Source organism: Spea bombifrons, chromosome 5 (genome assembly GCF_027358695.1).
Source record: "Spea bombifrons isolate aSpeBom1 chromosome 5, aSpeBom1.2.pri, whole genome shotgun sequence".
Taxonomy (NCBI): Eukaryota; Metazoa; Chordata; class Amphibia; order Anura; family Pelobatidae; genus Spea; species Spea bombifrons.
Window position 1 is genome coordinate 92,710,106 of NC_071091.1, and position 19,972 is coordinate 92,730,077.

General features: G+C 39.8%; 1 protein-coding gene across 2 annotated transcripts; it reads left to right on the top strand.

Moving 5' to 3' along the window:
* The first annotated feature begins 1,518 nt into the window (after positions 1-1,518).
* On the top strand, positions 1,519-18,074 carry CPNE3 (copine 3). 2 transcript variants are annotated; one of them, XM_053467214.1, is made up of 16 exons: positions 1,519-1,598; positions 8,721-8,860; positions 9,990-10,169; positions 10,597-10,671; positions 11,934-12,005; positions 12,801-12,884; positions 13,432-13,521; positions 14,071-14,169; positions 14,518-14,604; positions 15,125-15,184; positions 15,418-15,551; positions 15,642-15,696; positions 16,182-16,233; positions 16,451-16,584; positions 17,405-17,641; positions 17,834-18,074. In XM_053467214.1, exons 2-16 carry the CDS (start codon positions 8,729-8,731, stop codon positions 17,942-17,944), a joined length of 1,602 nt encoding a protein of 533 aa, XP_053323189.1. In that variant the 5' UTR covers positions 1,519-1,598; positions 8,721-8,728; the 3' UTR covers positions 17,945-18,074. The 2 variants fall into 2 exon arrangements, with proteins under 2 accessions (XP_053323189.1, XP_053323190.1); XM_053467215.1 differs by lacking the exon at positions 1,519-1,598 and adding an exon at positions 7,823-7,842.
* Positions 18,075-19,972: the final 1,898 nt, after the last annotated feature.

The following is a 19,972-nucleotide window of genomic DNA, read 5'->3' on the forward strand; positions in this document are numbered from 1 at the left end:
GTTATAACCTTGCAGTTAATTTTAATATTATGCATAAAGGTTGTTCGTACATTCATACACACATGACACATACAGTGAAATTCATCCGCACGTAACACATACGGTTACATTCATGCGCACGTGACATACAGTGACATTCATGCGCAGCTGACATCTACAGCGACATTTCTGTGCACGGAACAGATTATACGATATAATTTATTGCTATGTTTATGCTGTCGCTCCTGTACGAAGACATTATTATGTCCTCAAATCTTTTAATGACTTTAAGTGATTCGCCAATTATCCTTTATAACCTTATGCTGTCCATCTGTGTACAGAGCTGTGGAATATGATGGTGCTATATATATAAAAAAAAATAATAATTGTGGTTATTTAGCCAAATATTTGTGTAACTAACCTCTTAAACAGCTTTCCAACCCACAGGCCGGCACATAGGGCTTTTGGCGCCCCGGGGCAGAATTGGAAATCCTGCCCCGTTCTGATGTTGCGTCCAGGGGCATTACATTACATTTATTTATACAGGGCCTGCCGATTCCGCAGCGCTGTTACATTCATTAGAACAATGAATAAACACATACAATAACACATACAATAACAAACTGGTGTGAGCTTACAATCTAGTCGGTGGTTGAGGGGAGTGAGACAATAAGAGAGGACAGCTGGGATGGGGATGAGTTGATCTGCTTCTGATTTGTTGAAGCAGTTCATTCCGATGGCTGTGTTTAGGATGATGGTTGAGAACACTGTAAAGGAATGTTGTACGCTTCCCTGAACAAGTGGGTTTTCAGAGAGGTTTTGAAAGTCGTGTACGAGGCAGAAAGTCTGACGGAACGGGGAAGGGAATTCCACAGGAGGGGAGCGGCGCGGGTGAAATCCTGAATACGGGAGTGGGAAGAGGTAACAACAGTAGAAGCCGCAGGTCGTGAGAGGAGCGAAGAGGGCGGGTAGGGTGTATTTGGATAGGAGGGTAGAGATGTAAGGGGGTGCCGAGTTGTTGAGGGCTCTATAGGTCAGGGTTAGACATTTAAATTTGATTCTGAAGGGTATGGGGAGCCAATGAAGTCATTGGCATAGTGCAGCAACGGATGAGGAGCGGAGGCAGAGAAAGATTAATCTGGCATTACTGCCAGGTGGCCCAAGCACTCCCCTCACCTTGATCCACCTGCAATTCTTCCCCATGGAAGTTATGGCCCTGGAGCAAGCATAGCGATATAAACAAGTAAATATTATTATACAATTACATATCATCTCTAGTTTGCAAATTTGCCAGCAAACAGGTTAACCAGTGGCTTCATGGGGTTTTTATTATCCTCTCTGTGTTGGGTTTGGGTACTGATGTAAATCGAAACCTGTCTTCAGTCTATATACCGAGCACCGAGAAATCTGCGTGGAATCCACACGGATAGCGCCTGCGCAGCGTGTAAACGGTCAGCACGCGCTGTCACTTCCAGTCAGTTTCAGGAATTAGGGAGGGGCAGCGGGCGGAGCAGACACGGAGCACGCGGGGCGTGGGCTGTGGGCTGTGGGCAGAGGAAGAGAAGTGAAGTGAAGTGAAGTGGGGGAAGGAGATCGGACATCGACGCTGACACCGAGAGGTAGGTGATCCCGACTTCTGGGTGGCCTACAGCTTGTGGCAAAGGGACTGAGGGTGCTGGGAGTGGGACCTGGGCCTGCAGACTCCATTCTTGTAACTTACCCGGCAGAGATTTCCTTTTAGCCAAATGCTCGCCCTTTAACCCTTTGAGATTGTAACGTTACCCCTGTTGGCAGCTATGATGCGCACAGGGCAGCTGGAGCATTGATTTGCGGGTAAGTAGGTCAGTTACAGCAGATAGTAATCAGACACTAGATAGGGTTAGACTCCATCATATACAGTCCCTACTGATAACACTGTATACATTCCATATACATAGTTCTATAGTGAATGTATACAGTCCTTACTGATAACACTGTATACATTCCATATACACAGTTAATTCTACTGATAACACTGTATACATTCACAAATTCACTGTGTATACAGTGGCACTGTTAACTATTTACAGTCACTTCAGATGCTATAGAAATAACGTTAACCCTTTTGGGTGCGCACCCCTGGAATAAAGTGTGTATTGAGAAAAGCAGTTATTTCCAGATAGTATGCCCCATCGCGTGTCATCATCCATCGCTTTAAAATCAAGTTATGACATCATGGATAAAGTGAAACTGGTTTGTTGATCACTACTTGTGGGGTGGGCGGCTCTGGTTTGCTGGCACTACGGGGTTAAATTTCCATGTTCTGGTGGGAGTAGTTACTGGTGTTACTGGTGTTACTGGTGTTGCTGTTAGGAAAGGCTCTCTGATAGTGTTCAATGTGTGGGATGCCAAAGTGATGATGCTTGCAGGGCTTGGCAAGAATGCAGGTTTTAGCTATACCTACCAAATGTCCAAAGTGGGTCAGGACAGTCCCTCTAGTAACAGGAAGGCAACTGTAAAGGGTAATTCCAACCATCCTTTACAATTATTTTGAGAAATGTAATATGTACAAAACGCTCTACGGTAAACACCGTTGTTTTCAGAGCAGCCTCTTAACATACATTTTCCAAGGGAATATCTGCTAGCCCATGGCTGGTGGCCTTAATGACCAATGATCTCCAAGAATCATTATTATGCAATTTCACCTCTGCAAATCTAATGACCAGAATGGGCAGATGGGGGCAAATCTAGATCAGATTCTCCAAATTATCTTATTGCCATAATATTTATTTTAGTTGCTCGATTGGGGCACGGTGTTGAGGGATAAGCGGTACTTTTATGTACCCCGTCCCTGTTAATGAGCCAGTGTGATCACCCTAGTGTAGCGGCCCTTGAAAGACCCAAGAATGGGGCCACAACTGGCTTCACTGGCCACTTGCAGAAGGAAGGCTAGCTTCGGTTTGCCGCACAGGTTGGTTTAGTAGTCGGCTAGCAGAAGTCTCTACGTTCTCTGAGATTTATTCTTACTTTCCAAGTTTCTCAGGTTAGAGATTTGGAGAGAAGCGGGATTATTTCTTACAGATCAGATCGCCCTCATCTTCAGACTTGCGATTTTCTACTTAGTAATAATTGGCCACTAGATCCATTTGATCTTTAAACTAAATTAACCCTTGCCTGCTGAATGGATGTATGGATTCAGACAGTTACTGGTCTATCTACATTCTTAACCTCTATCCCGCATTTTGGGAGACAGTCCCTATATGTACTCCTTGCCCATTGTCAGGTTTTAACCTGGAGCTTGTGTTTTAAACAGACAATCCACTATGTTTGCTTATTATGTAATATAATATGACCTGCATGGACACTACCTTTCAAAAGTTTGGGGTCACTTAGAATTTCCCTTGTTTTTGAAAGAAACGCAAATCATGTCCATTAAAATAACATGAAATGGATGAGAAATACAGCGAATGACTATTGCAGCTGGAATCGGTTTATTTTTCTTTAATGGAATATCTTCATAGGCGTAAAGAGGCCCTTTATCACTCCCATCACTCCTGTGTTCCAATGGCCCTTTATCACTCCCATGTTCCAATGGCCCTTTATCACTCCCATCACTCCTGTGTTCCGACGACTCGTTGTGTTCGCTAATTCAAGTTATAAAGCCAGAAATGTCCTCATTTTCCATGAAAACAGCTTAGTGACCCCAAACTTTTGAACGGTAGTGTATATTGTTTGGGTAATGTTTGTTCTTCTATCCAAGCATTGGTCAGAACAGGTTTTGCAGGGTTTTTACTAACTAGACGCTCTCATTGTCTCGGGGTATTTGGACATCTGACAGCGCGGTAGAATAATGCCCCTGCCTTTATAAAACAGTTTGTAAATGAATAGAAACATTTTAGAATTAATACTAATGCACACGTGTGCCCGGCACATATAGGGTACCCCTTAAGGACAATGGGCGGTCCCTAAACCCATTGAAAACAATGTATTTTGAGCCTGTACATATACAGGCTTTGTCATTAAGGGGTTAAATGCCTGGAGAAACTGAAAACTACAGGGCTGTATAAACATTTCTGGAGCCCCAATTGTTTAAGCACCAGGAGACGTCAGTCCCTGTATTAGGAAAGCTATTACAGGTGACTCTAATCCTTACTATAAATTATTATTTTAATTTTGTTTATATGTATATGTTTATATGTATATACTGACACATTTATTTTTAATTTAATTCACCCTGTGATTTTCTTTGAGTTATACACGCATTGTGGAACGTGTGTTAAGTGCTTGGTAGCCCTTAATATGTAGCTCTATTGCTTTTCCTTTTTATGTATAGAAATCATGTTGTATAATTATTGTGGTGTGCTTCATATCATACCTACGCTCTTTTTAGTTCTATATGGCTACCCTACATATTGACACGAGAGACAGAATTCACACGCAGACCCATGGTGGCACCCTACTTTGTGTATTCAATATTCTGAAGAAAACATGAATCTGGCACCCTACGCTGTCCTGCCGGGGCACGGTGTAGCGGGTGCCGTGAGGCTTCCAGCAAGGTCACGTAATACACGGCACTTCCTTACCGTGCCCCTGCGGGAAAGCAGAGGGTGCCGGATTCACAGTGACAGAAGATAGGCAGAGTCGTGGTTGGTCTCCACCGAGTGTGAGTGGAAGTAGTATATGTGAGTGTGTGTGCATACTAGTCAGAGTATGTGTGTACATGTATAGTGCTGGAGTCGGTGTATGTATGTGTATACTGTAGTTTCAGAGTCAGTCTGTGAGTGTGTATACTGTAGTGTCAGTCAGTGTGTATATGTGTAGTCTGTGAGTGTGTATGTGTATACTGTAGTGTCAGTCAGTGTGTATATGTATAGTCTGTGAGTGTGTGTGTGTGTGTATACTGTAGTGTCAGTCAGTGTGTATATGTATAGTCTGTGAGTGTGTGTGTGTATACTGTAGTGTCAGTCAGTGTGTATATGTATAGTCTGTGAGTGTGTGTGTATACTGTAGTGTCAGTCAGTGCATACATGTATAGTCTGTGAGTGTGTATGTGTATACTGTAGTGTAAGTCAGTGTGTATATGTGTAGTCTGTGAGTGTGTATACTGTAGTGTCAGTCAGTGTGTATATGTATAGTCTGTGAGTGTGTATGTGTATACTGTAGTGTCAGTCAGTGCATACATGTATAGTCTGTGAGTGTGTATACTGTAGTGTAAGTCAGTGTGTATATGTGTAGTCTGTGAGTGTTTGTGTGTACTGTAGTGTCAGTCTGTGTATGTATAATGCTAGAGGCAGTATATCTGCTGTATTGCAGTCCCAGATTCCTTGTCTATGTGTCCATAGTGTCAGAGTGTGTAATTGTATATATGTATAGTGTTAGCCAGTGTGTGTGCATGTGTATAAGAGTGGGGTGCCAGCTTGTACGGTGTTTATGTTACAGTATGGCATTAGCATGAGTGTGTATGTCAGCATATAGTGTTGTGCGGTGTTAGCATTTGTGTTTGTGTGTACATGAACGTAGAATGTTAGAATATGTCTGTATGGTGTTAGAGTGTCTAAATGCATGTTAGTGTATGGCAAGGCCTGACAAACCCCGTGCACCAGAAAATAAAAACAAGAATGGGAAGGAAAAAATAGCTGGCTCCTAACTTTTTTGGCTGGCTCCTAGAGGTGTGTCGAGGCCTGATTTAGTGCTCTGTATAACAAAAAGGAGTGTGTCTGTATGTTTTGTGAAACACTGGAAGTTATTAGGGAATTCTTATCAGTTTCTCCAGAGATATGGAAAACACAACACGACAATAATAAAGTCACAGTTTTATTGACACGCGTAATCAGGAAAGTACATTTTCCATTCTCATGACTATTACTATTTTCCTGTCTGTTAGGTAATCACAATTAGCCAGAAAATAAAGATTTTTATAAGGAAAGCTAATATTGATGGCATGTACTTTTATAGCATATAAAGTCTTATTTTACATATTGTTAATTTATTGAGGAATAAAGTAATTAACATTTACAGCATAATAGAAGAAGCAGCTTACATGCCAACTGTACGAAACCGTTTCATAACTTCTCTTTCTTAATACTGATGTTCCTTTCAAACGGTTTTAAATAAATGGTGCCATTTTCATAATATATATTTGTAACAGGTGAATGGGGGCTTTATGATTATATATATATTTTTACAAGTAAAATGCCTTTACCCAGAGGCACTGTCTGACTAAAGGGGAAGTCGCATGGAAAAAACATTTTTTTTCTTCTTGAGCATAAAACCCCATGTTGTATACAGTAACCAATGACAAAAAAATGTGCATCTCATTTTGTCTCAATAAACGCTCTTTATTTTCAAACCTGGAGGCCGCCATTGTTGTCAGTCGTGATAGTTTTGATGGCTTTCCCTGCTCAAAAACCACACTGTGCTGATTCTTAATGGCAATGCTAATGAAGTCTGTTCACCTTTAGAGTAGCCAGCTGGGTGATGAAGACCGAGACATTCTATTCTTTAGCACAAGCAGTGTGATAAGGTGTCTGGGTGTTTGTCTAGTAGATTGGGCTAAAATAACAGAAAACATACAAATGGCCAATGTACAGCTGCTTAAAAATGTAAAATACCGTATTTGCTCGATTATAAGACGACCCCCCAAAATCTGAATATTAATTTAGGAAAAAAAGAAAAAGCCTGAATATAAGATGACCCTATAGGAAAAAAGTTTTACCAGTAAATGTTAATTCATGTAAACTATGTGAACAATTTTTTTTTTAAATAAAAGATATGATTGAGCAAAATATTTTGTTTTTATTTTTCTAACCTGCCCCCCCAGTTATGCACATCTGCCCCCAGGCTTGCCACTCTGCCTCAGAAATGCCTTATACCCCCTATATGCCACTGTGCCCCATGATATGCCTTTTAACCCTCTAAATACCACTGTGCCCAATGAAATGCCTTTTGACCCCCTATGTGCCACTCTGCCTCCAGAAATGCCTTATGCCCCCCATTTAACCCCCCAAACTTACCAGTGCTTCTGATTCCCCGGTGTGAAGCCGGGGCAGCTTGTAGACATCTACGCGATTCACGTAGACAACTTCCTCTGCAGCCAGAAGGAGGTGCGGTTAGCAGCGGAGGTTGTCTGCGTCTGTTGCGCAGCCCTTCCCCGGCTGTCAGTGAGGAGAGTTCCCTGCACCGGCTGTCAGTGAGCATATATATTTTAAAACTTTGTTTATATTTACTTTTTAGTGTTTATAAAGCACTATGATATTACAGATCACTGCACAACACCTTTTTGTTTGGATGCTTGGTGGGCGGTTACTTAGTGGGGAATTAGATAGGGTTAGTGTTAGGTAGGAGTTTAAAAAATAAATAAAAGACCTAAAAACTTAAAATAAATGAAAATTACATACTAAACCAAGGCAGCCATTTACACTGCCTGTGAATCTATTTTTTTTTTTTTTTTTTGTAAAAACGCTTTTAAAATGCGAGAGGGGAATAACAGTTGAAGAAAGATAAAGCAAAAAAACACGAAATTTGGTCTGACCCTTTAGCGTAAAAAAAAGCCCTGGCATTAAAACTGTTTTCGAAATCTTTTTGCTTGAAGCACCTTAAAGAAATGTAGAGTAGAAAAGCCATTATAACACTCAGGCCAAGTTGTATCATCCCAGTGCCGCTTATGCATTGTGGACGTCGCGCACTGGGTATCTGTTCACCGAGTGCTTCCTCTGCCTCTGCTTTTCTTGCTCCTCGGGCTGTCTCCCTGTTGGTTTAACCTCACATGAACCCAGCAGGCTTTTCAATTCCCTGCTCGTGGCTGACGCTGACGGGAACAGAGGAGCAGTCAGCTTATTAGTGCTCCAACAAGCATTGTGGTTCTTAAGTACGATCTGCCAGATGGTGCGTCCTCTTTATAGGGTTTATGTTTACTTATGAGTTCTGTGCACTTTAATGCACTCGATAGCTGGGGGGTCCCTCTAAATTTCTGCAGAACCCCCATGTGCATTTCCCTGCCGCCAGCTGCTTTCCATACAGGAGATGCCCCTTTATGCCCAGGGGGGCCGCAGCCCCTCTTCCGCAAAACAAGGAGCCTATCTTCCTCATTATGGCCATGGCCTTATAAATTTTACAGTTCCCTAGGCCTGAAAATCAGGACTGTCTTTGCAAAAAAACAGGACACTTGGCAGGTATGTTTCAGGCATTTCGTATTTTCTGAATCAATTAGAATGCATGTTATAAAGCCGTCTGGTGAACATCCATCATTATTGCTATATGATGCGACAAACAAATGGCACAACATATAAGCAGGTTTTCTGATCCGTACATTAATGATTTACTTTAAAGGTGCTGTTCCCCCTACGCTGCTGAATGGAACATTAGAAACCCTGTTAGCGGCTGCCTTCAACGCAGCATAAATGGTTTTTGTAATATATTAACCTTTGACAGCCTACTTTATCGGTAAATCTCTCACTGCATTCGGTTTAATTAATATCTGTAAATAATTACCAGAACATGCCGTAGAGTTAAATGATGCCCTCCTTCTTTGAGGTTAGTGAGGCGTGCGGCTCGTGGCGGCCCCTATTACAGGGTAACTGCCATTCCAACACAGTGTATCATAAGAAAGCATGGGATCATACATGACCCAACCAGGGCAATAAATGCAACACAGGAAAAGTTTTGCCCACCTCGTATGATATATAATCTCCCCTTATTTACAGTTTTTTGGAAACTTTATGGAGATGGGGTATCTTGAAACTAATTGTTTTTAATACTTTCAGAGCTGTAAATGGCAGCACAATGTGTGACCAAGGTGGAGTTGAGCGTCTCCTGCGACAATCTTCTAGATCGAGACGTTGGCTCAAAGTCCGACCCGTTATGTGTCCTCCTTATGAATACCAGCGGACAACAGTGGTTTGAGGTACTTGAAATGATTGAATAGATCCCAACGCTCTGGAAACTATATATTTTCAATATGTAACTTCCAAACATCAAAGATAAATCCAAGGTACATTCATCATCTACTATAATATAACCTGAAGTTGGCATCAACTTACAACACTGGCCCTAATTAAGGTCTAATTTTTGGACTCATGGACTATTTTATTGCATGTAATAAACATGATATACATATGTATTTATGAAACATAAGAATCAAACAGATGCATGAGATCCCAGCGGGAATGATGGGAGGAGAAGCAGAGGAAACCTGTTGTAGAGGAGTTGTGGCAGAGTGTCATCAGTGAAGATAAAAGGATGGCAGCTCCATCTCCCTCACCTCACTTTACATTATGAATGGCCAACCCCAGTGAGCTTCTACTTGAAAAGTAGCATAGAGCCCTGCATAAAGCATATTTCAATCTATGAAATTCCATGAAAGTTACCTAGCAAATCATACTTAACTATGCATTATACAGGGCCAGCTCAGGACTTGTTGCCGACACATTTGGCAGGGATGGTGCTTTTTTGAAAAAAATCAAACAAAGAGAACACTGAGGATTTATATAGTTGAAACCCACATTTGATTTTAGCATAGTGGAATTACAAACTCAATGTTTCAGTCCCTCCCTCCCCAGGAGCAACTGAAACATCGGGTTTCTGGTAATTCCACTATGCTAATATCAAATTTCAACTATATGAATGCTCAGTGTGCTCTCTCCCATTGGAACACAGGAGTGATGGGAGTGATAAAGGGCCTCTGTACGTCTATGAAGATATTCCATTCAAAATCGGCCGTTTCCGGCTACAATAGTCATTTACAGCATTAACAATGTCTACACTGTGTTTCTCATCCATTTCATGATATTTTTTTTTTTTTACAAAAATTGTTACCAAACACACACAATCTGGATATAATACACTCATGGATTGTGTTGGTGTCCCCGGTTAAGTGTAAGCTGTTTATTAGGTTGTCACCAAAATATAACTATAGCCAAACTCTGCAAATGGTGCAATCTCTGGTCCCCTATGAGTAAAGAAAATGTTTAAATAACCCGTTGGAACTGCTGGAGTACAGCTGAAGAGCCAATGTCGCACGTTGCTTCCCGCAGGTGGCACGCACAGAAAGGATTTCAAACTGCCTGAACCCAAAGTTCAGCAAGAAGTTCCTAATTGACTACTATTTCGAGGTGGTGCAGAAGATGAAGTTTGGGATATATGACATCGATAACAAATCTATCGATCTCGGTGACGATGACTTCCTGGGTGAATTTGAGTGCACTTTAGGCCAGGTGAGTAAAATCTATGTCTTTTTTGCAACAAAAAATCCAAAACAGATCTTTACTGGCCATTAAATATTTAGTTGTTACTTGAGAACACCTCACGTCTTTCTTCAAATGTTTGGAATCCAGTGTATGCAGAAGATGTTGGTAAAGCAAATGTCCACCTTTGAACTGCTGTTTTTTATGGCTATTTCACACATTTCCCAAATAATATGGTATGTAATGCTGATGCTTTGCAGTTGGTTAATTGGGTTAATTTTAGCTCTTTGTGTTTCCATTGCCACCGTATTTGGTTGCCTATGTCCAAAAAGTGTCCTTCAGAGGAAGCTCTCTCAGACAGGGTCCTCCTATGAATGTTTCTGTAGCATCTAACCTCGTATTTGGATAACTTTTTGTATATCGGGCTTCAACACTGCTTCTCTGTGTCTTTTTGCAGATTGTTTCCAGCAAAAAAATAACAAAACCACTTGTACAAAAAAATGGAAAGCCAGCGGGAAAAGGATCCATCACAGTAAGTCAGCTGGTTCTTGCAACAAAGTTTTTAATGGACAAATCTTTAGCCCCTGTGCATGGAGGTCATTTCTTAGAGACGCCGCCTCTTACATTTCAGACGCTTCGTTTGATCATGTTTCGTTATATAGTAATCCTAATGATCCTGCACATCCGTGTTTGAAACAAAAGTGGAGTTTTTGCATGTCATTGTTCTACAGGCTACTAGTCGGGTCGTCTTCATTTGACTGGATGTGGCATTTGTGCTGTAAACTTTTCTTTCCTCCTAGTTGGTTCAATATGTGGATCTACATCAGAAATAGAACTGTAAACGGTATTTTATATATGATTTTATATATCTTTTTCGTTTTCTTATAAAGCATGACTGTTTTTGTGAAAGGGACTTGTCATTTTGGATAATTAGTGACAGTGTAGATCTTGAGGTCAGAAGAATTTCTTTAGAAACCGTATTCAAAAAAACTCAAAGATTGCAAAAAGTGGAGACGGTGTGGTGGAGACGGTATAGAGTAAAGCAAAGAGACAGCCCTGCTATGGAGTTTTAAACTAGGTAAAAGAGGGAAAGTTCACAGCTTTACAAACAGCGTTACTTTAAGCTCCTCACCCCATCTCTTGTAGCATCCAGCAGTAGTTCTTTGTGTCTCGTGGTCTCAGCTGCTGCGCCCAGAGAGAAAGCAAATTTGGTAAAGATGATACCTTTTATTGGTTTATTTATATAATATTTATATTATAACTGACGTATAATAAATATCAGGCTTTCGAGACTATCTAGGTCTCTTCTTCAGGCGTATGGCTAACGCGGTACAGCGCTATACCAGCTACGCCTACATTCATAGGGAGAATATAGAATCGAAGTGATGCTGAAGCTGTAGAGCGCAGAGCTGAGGGGATGTGTGCCCAGTACAACCCAGTAACTGGTCCAAATTTTACGCAAGGTCTATTTAAACAGGGCCTTTGCATGTCAGTATAAATGCATTGGATTGAATGTTTCTATTGTGTTGTTGGCCAATCGTGGAAGCCTTGCACTCTACAAACCAGGAGCATTATTGCACATTATTATTATTATTTACCACGTCTGTAGGCTATGAGAGGTGCGACGTGGTAACAGTATCTTAATCCATTACAGACTGCAATATTTCACGTATTTAAGTCCCATTATGTACCGGATGTAGTCAGCAGGTTTGCTGGAGCGCAAGGCTTTATTTGCCAAATAACTGTTAAATGCGTTTCTATATTTTTATTTATCTTTTACCGTTTCATTCGCAGATTTATGCCGAAGAGGTAAAGGATAACAGAGTGGTTGAATTTGAGGTTGAAGCAAGAAAGCTTGATAACAAGGTACTGACGTAATAAAATCTGCTAAGATTAACCCTTTTTTGGTCAGCGTGCAAAGCCTTTGGTGGCTGTGACAGCTATAGAAGAGGATATCCGTCCTGCACATCAGCAATTCAATAAGTGTGAACAAGAACATGGATACCACACAACAATTCTACTTACTTTTTAGCCATCTCTGGTTGCTTTGGAAATATTACGGCTTTTTTTGCTCAATTCTGACGCACAAAGCTATGTGGGGGGAAAACAATGTAGGAATGTCTTCTGTTTTCATAGAATTTAACTGTATGCGCCAGATATTCCCCTTCCTTGTGAGTTAATATTTTTCATACCTGTTTGCTATGTTCTAAAGAAAAACCTCTGAAAACCTTAAAAAAATTGATAAAACTTTTTTTTTTTGCAAACTATAATGCCTATAAAATAAAACTAAAAATCACTTGGTTGCTTTCATAACTCTCAAGAGCAAAAACAGCCTGATGCTTCTTGTAACTAGTCAAAGTCTCCAAAAACCCATGTATAAGAAAAAATATAAAAGTTGAAATTACCGGTAAAACCAACACTCATAGAATCAGTAGCTCCCAACACCCACGTGGGTAAGCGACCAGCGGCTTGGTACGTATTGTAACGGCTAGTGATTGGTCAACGGCTACATTCTAGATATGTTACGGCTTTATCGCTCATGGTATTATTGGTCATTTATTGATTTATATAGAGCTATTTTTATTCCACAGCACGATAATATGGAAATTCTGCGTGAATATTGAGGCAATTTCCCCAAAAATAAGTCTTTCAATTTTATAGGACTTTTTTGGCAAGTCGGACCCTTACCTAGAATTTTACAGACAGACAGAGGATGGACGATGGCAGATGGTGCATAGGACAGAGGTAAGGATACTGATATTCCACGTCTTTGCATTGCGTGTTTCATATAAGTTGTTATATTCAGAAACGGTAGGAGAAACGTGATTTAGGTGGATATGGTAAAAGCAGCATTAGGGATTGAGGAATATCCAACATAGAACTTCATACCCATCCCACAAGATGCCACTTCTACTTTACCGAGAGGGTGGTAGATAAATAGAACAGCCTCCCATCAGAAGTGGTGAGAGAATTTAAACGTGCATGAGATAGACATAAAGCTATCCGGAATCTAAGATTAGACCGTGAACCAATTAAGCTCTTTAAATTGGGAAAAATAGGCAGACTAAATGGTCTGACTGGTCCTATAATTGACAGGAAATACTATGAGCTTTTATGTACATATGAGAAAAACAAACCATTATAATCGTCCTCTCAATTATTAATACTGAGCACACATTCAGTCAGCATGTTATAAAATGTAGTACCATTATGAACGCGCAAACTATGAATTGCAGGTTTTTACAACTTTTTTTTTTTTATTATTATTTTTAATTTTTTTTGCATCTTCCAGGTGATCAAGAACAATCTGAACCCTGTCTGGAAACCATTCAGGATACCCCTTCGATCTCTGTGCAATGGAGACTTTGACAAAGCCATCAAAGTAAATACAAATATTTATTTTTAGAATTTTGCAATAAAATGATGCACAAAAATCTTTAAATAATTGGAAACCAATAATTAAAACCATATGTAATGTATAATGTTTACCTTTTTTCCAAAATGATTTTGTAACCAAAATTTGTATGTGTATGTATGTGTATATGTATATATCTAATATATATGAGATATATTTTTTTTTCTTTTTTTTTCTTCTGTATTGCACTTGCAGCAATATGCTATGTATTCTGCTTAAAAGCACCATTTAAGTAAACCTTAATAGGGGTGGGGGAGGGGACGTCTTAGGTTTAGTGTGAAAATGAGGCAGTTACATTAGTGTACTTTTTTTAATGATGTGTTCCATAAATAATGAGCCATTTCCAGCTACATTTACAACATTAACACCATCTGCGCTGTATTTCTGATCCATTTCACGTGTTTACAGGTACGTTTCATAACTGAATAAGGCTGATGAGAATTTTATAGTCGGTATTCTGATTCCAAGTCCATGTCCCAATATCCATTCCTCATACATATAGCGTCTCTGTTTCAGGTTGAATGTTACGACCACGATAATGATGGGTCACATGACTTTATAGGCGCCTTTGAGACCACCTTGTCTAAACTTAAGGAAGCTTCTCGTTCCATGCCAGTAAGTGTTCTACATTTTATGTATACCAAGATATCTACCCATATACTGTGCCCAACATCCAATGGACAGAAATATCACCCAATGGCTTTTAAACAGATATGGCACTATACTATGTGTAAAATAGGCAAATTATCATCAATCTTTAATAATCATGCAATATGTATGGTTTGCAATAATGAAATTAATTAGCAGTGCAGATACATTTTTTTGGAGCTACATTTGCTTCATTTATATTTCAGCAAAACGAACATTTTAGATAAACGTTGATTCTAGTGGTTTCTATGCAGAGCTTCACTTTCCATAACCGAGAGATTTAGATATTTGTAACCGCTTTGCTCGTTGGCGCAGGTGGAATTTGATTGCATAAATGAAAAAAAGAAGCAAAAGAAGAAAGGGTATCGGAATTCCGGCGTAGTGAGTGTGAAGCACTGTCAGGTACGTTCAGAAGAACTTTACGGCATCGAAATTTCATGTATACCTCCTAAGGGTAATGACAATACTAAAATGCGATTTTACAATAGAGGTGTGTGCGCCTTTATGAAACCTTACTGGCTTCTTCATGTGTTGGGTTTACCATTAAAATGTAAGGATAAACTATGATTGACGTGTTGTGCCAAGAAGATCCTTGTGTATTCCCAAATTATTATGCAAACAGAAATGAGGATAAGCTGGGGTACAAGGGCTTTGGTGACATCATCAAGCTTTGTTCCCTGTATCACAGCTCCTTTTCCTTTTTATTCTCCCCCCCCAAACAGTCCCCCCCTCATCCAATCAGTCATATCAACGTCTACATGTTAGTGATCCCTTCCAACACTTACACCCCCTTTGCTTCCTATTTCCGTTCAGCTCATACCCAATCTCTTATTTTTATTACTTTGCTGTTTTAATGATAGTATCCCTTGTCGCTCTAGAAACATTAGTCTCATTCATATTGTTTACCCTTGTCCCTTTTTAGATTGTGGTGGAATATTCTTTTCTGGATTATATCATGGGAGGATGCCAGATGAATTTTGTTGTAAGTATAAATTTAAATTTTTGTCCATCTCCTTCTGTCTCTCTAATATATATATATATATATATATATATATATATATATATAGATAGATAGATAGATAGATAGATAGATAGATAGATATAAAGATATAGATATATATATATATATATATATATATATAGATATGAGCTTAAATCATCTCATCCTAACTCAAAAGGACTTTAAAATGAACTATTTTATTGTGTAATTAACAGGTTGGCATTGACTTCACTGGATCCAATGGGGACCCGCGATCTCCAGACTCTCTGCACTATATTAGCCCAAATGGCGTTAATGAGTACCTGACAGCGATCTGGTCTGTGGGGATGGTCATTCAAGATTATGATACGTAAGTAGTTCTGCCATATACTATAAAATAAAGAACGACGCAGTCCATCATATAAAATACACTCTGACATTTCTTTGTCATTTTCCGTAGGGATAAAATGTTTCCAGCATTTGGTTTCGGAGCCCAGATACCACCGACGGGTCAGGTGAGTGATATACGTTTCCTGTACATATATTAGTGGAAAACTCGATAGATCAAGGCTTGACCACCGATGTTGAGTTAGTGCGGCAGCAGTGTCATGGAAGTTACACAACCGGCAATGCTACCTCTCATTTTTATGTATTTGGAGTGTTTTTGTTCTTTTTTTATTATTATTATTTTTTTTTTTTCACAAAGTGATGTGTGTCATGCTTCGGTGGATGGGTTTAGCATCCTGGTAATCAAATATTTCCATATTTTTTAAATTATTATTATTTTTTTTTTTTTTGCATACAATATTTTGAAGGTATAGAATTGCCTATAGTGTTGTCTTTATCAAATCATTACATAAGAAAATTAAGAAAAGCGTTTTTTATCCCCCACAAATTACTTACTTCTGGAGCATTGATTGATGCGCTGTATTGAACAGACACTTCCATGTATGTTATTATAAGCTATTGACCTTTTTTTGTTTGGCTTTTATCTTATCAGGTTTCACACGAGTTCCCAATAAATTTCAACCCATCCAATCCTTTCTGCCACGGTGAGTATTGCTGATTTAAAAAAAGTACAGGCTGGTTAAATCCCATTGCTTTAGGAAATATTTGTGTTATATAAGTCTGATGATTACTAAGCAGAAGACAAATAACATATCTGTTAGTCTACCAGCGGGGTTATAGAAGACAAATTAGGTTGCGGTAATTTTGATCATCATAGCCGTGCTTCTTCTTAACTAATGTTTTTAATGACACTTCCTCCAGGAATCCAGGGAATTGTGGATGCCTACCGCACGTGCCTTCCTCAAGTGAAACTCTATGGGCCAACCAACTTTTCACCAATAATCAATCACGTTGCAAGATTTGCTGCTGCAGCTACACAACAACAGACCGCATCTGTAGGTGACCTTTGTACTATGTTGTGTGCCATACCCATTCTACAAGCCCTGATGCCACGTGCTTTAGGACTTTTTTTCTGTGTGTTGTACCCTGTTTAAGTAGTATAAAGGCAGTTGCATGGATGTCAGAACATGGCAGCTGTAGGACCTGCCATTCGCTTTCATGTGGGTTTGATGCCTTTTCGGACACAGAACAACTAAGCGCTAAACTTAGTCTGCAGAGGAAGGATGTGTAAATGATGTTTATTAATAACTTCCCAGCTGTCAGAAATGTCCGGACTAGCTACTGCTAAAGATGACTTTCTAAAGCACGACAAGTCCAGTTTAGTTCCAGCCATGTACTGAACATATTGAACGAAGTACAGAGAGTAGACTTCATTTCCACCCAGGCCCCGATCATACAGGATAAAGCATGGAGAATAGGGTTCCAGCCATGGCCCAATATACTATGGATATGGTTTAGCTAAAGTCATTGATACAGTTCACAGCCCATCAATTCAGCCTTTCTATCAAGCTAATGAACGCCAGGGTCTCTGGTGGAATTCTTTATCATGGTAGAGAAAAGATGAGAGGTAATGCTATTCCAGTGTAAGCAATGGGAGGTATGGGAACACGCAGCTTGTTGTCACTGTGAATCATTGGCATGATTATTGAGCACAGGCATAGTGCAAGCAGATTACTGTAGTTGATTTGTACAGGTTTCTCACATGAGATGTTTTGAATCAAATAACTATAAAGTATATTTTTATAAAACATACCTTTACTTGATTACTGAGATAACCGTGTCTTTTTCTTTCTTGTTATTGTGTACCTTTTACAGCAATATTTTGTGCTTCTGATTATCACTGATGGTGTCATAACTGACCTTGATAAGACCAGGCAATCGATTGTTGATGCGGCAAAGCTCCCTATGTCCATCATTATTGTCGGTGTTGGGGAAGCCGACTTTAGTGCCATGGAGTTTCTTGATGGAGATGGTGGGACCCTCCGATCAGTCACAGGAGAGGCTGCTATACGAGATATAGTACAATTTGTGCCCTTTAGAAACTTTGTTGGGGTAAGTATTTGTTATTGAAGTGGACTATTGAGTGTACCACGTATACCATGTAATTTTTATACTGTATGATCTCTCACATTTGATTGCAAATTGGATTTTTCTAGGAAATCTAAATCTGTTTCTGAAACTGTTTTCAACAGCAAGTTATTTTGATAGGTCCCCTCCAGTCATATTCCTCATTTTTGTTTGCAGGCTCCAAAAGAAGCCCTTGCTCAAAATGTCTTGGCTGAAGTACCGCAGCAGGTTGTTTCTTACTTTACGATGTACAAACTCAAGCCACCCAATGATCCAGCGGCCAAGTGAGAAAGCACAAGTTCTCCTGTGCCATTATACGTAGCTGTCATATTATTAAATATGTCTTAAGTTCATTTTACTTACTGTATATACAACTTCTAGCCTTTACACGTGTCAATAAAAGTGCTATTTTATGAGATGTCTTTATACGAGATTAGGAAATACAGATGTCGCCAATAACGGGGAGTAGGACCATGATACCTTTTTTCAGGAAGAAGGGTTACCTGAAACCACAAAATAAAATATTTTTACCCATACATAATATATTAACTCAGTGTTAGGAAAAATAGATATTTAATGGGATGCCAACTGTTCCCATTATGTTAGGTAACAGAGGCAAAGAGTGGCACATAAATACGCTACATTGATGTACTTACAGTCGGTCCTGATATTAATCACATAAAAATGCTCTAAATGCTTAAAGTTTTTACAGCTTGTTGTAGAAGCCAGAGAGATAGCTGCACCAGGTGAGCTGCACACAAGCTGTATTTCTGTGGCTTTGCAGGCTCTAGAACATAGAAATGAGAGGCAGCTGGGCTCGGACTCGGACCAGGTCTCAACTCAAGCCAGTCTCCTGATCTTTTCAAATTTTATGCGATAAAATGCCTTATTAATGGTAAATGTTTTAAATATATAATAGTATTTAAAGAAAAGGTTGTAGGAAAATAGCCATATGTATGTATATTAAGTGTAATTAACAAATGTATGCTTTTAATGTAAAAAAAAAAAAAATCAAATAAACAAGGTTACGTCATTTAGTAAAAGAAGTCTGGGATACGCTGAATACGCTCTAGGATGTTTTCCCCCAAATTGTGACATTGCAAACCAAAACTGAAGCACACAGGGGATTTATTGATTAAACAGGGAGGTGCGTTTTTACTTTGTCCTTCAAGAAGGGCTGAGCTGGCCTATTGTGAATGCTGTTTTGTTCTCCTTTTTAATATTCTTGTTATTTTGAACTAATGGCTTAATGCTTGTATTTAAATATACAAATCTGTTTTACTATTAGGATAAATTGATTATACCTCTATACTACCGTATTTGCTCGATTATAAGACGACCCTGATTATAAGACGACCCCCCAAAATCTGAATATTAACTTAGGAAAAAAAGAAAAAGCCTGAATATAAGACGACCCTAAAGGAAAAAAGTTTTACCAGTAAATGTTAATTCATGTAAACTATTTTTTTTAATAAAAGCTATGATTGAGAAAAATATATATATTTTTTTTTTATTTCTTGTATTTTCCAACCTGTCCCCCAGTTACGCACATCTGCCCCCAGGCTTGCCGCACCAATATGGCACTGTGGCCCATGATATGCCTTTTAACCCTCTATATGCCACTGTGCCCCATGGTATGCCTTTTGACCCCCTATGTGCCACTCTGCCTCCAGAAATGCCTTATACCCCTATATCCCATTCTGGCATTTAGGGGGTTAAAATGCATATTATGGGGCAGAGTGGCATATAGGGAGGTATAAGGCATTCCAGGAGGCAGAGTGGCATTAAGGGAGTTAAAAGGCATTATATAGAGCACTCTGCCTCCAGAAATGCCTTATACCCCTATATGCCACTCTGGCATTTAGGGGGTTAAAAGGCATATTATGGGGCAGAGTGGCATATAGGGAGGTATAAGGCATTTCAGGAGGCAGAGTGCTCTATTAAATGCCCCCTTAACGCCACTCTGCCTCCTGAAATGCCTTATACCTCCCTATATGCCACTCTGACCCATAATATGCCTTTTAACCCCCTAAGTGCCAGAGTGGCATATAGGGGTGTAAGGCATTACACACACACACACACACACACACACACACACACACACACACACACACACACACACACACCGGTGCTTCCAATTTCCTGCTGTATTGCCGGGGCAGCGGGTTGACGTCTCATTCCGCGGCAGCCGGAAGGAGGTGGAGTTGGCAGCGGGGGTTTGTATGCGTCCGTCGCAAATACCTTCCCCGGCTGTCAGAGATCAGGAACTCTGGAACTCTAATCTCTGACAGTCGGGGAAGGTATTTGCGACGGACG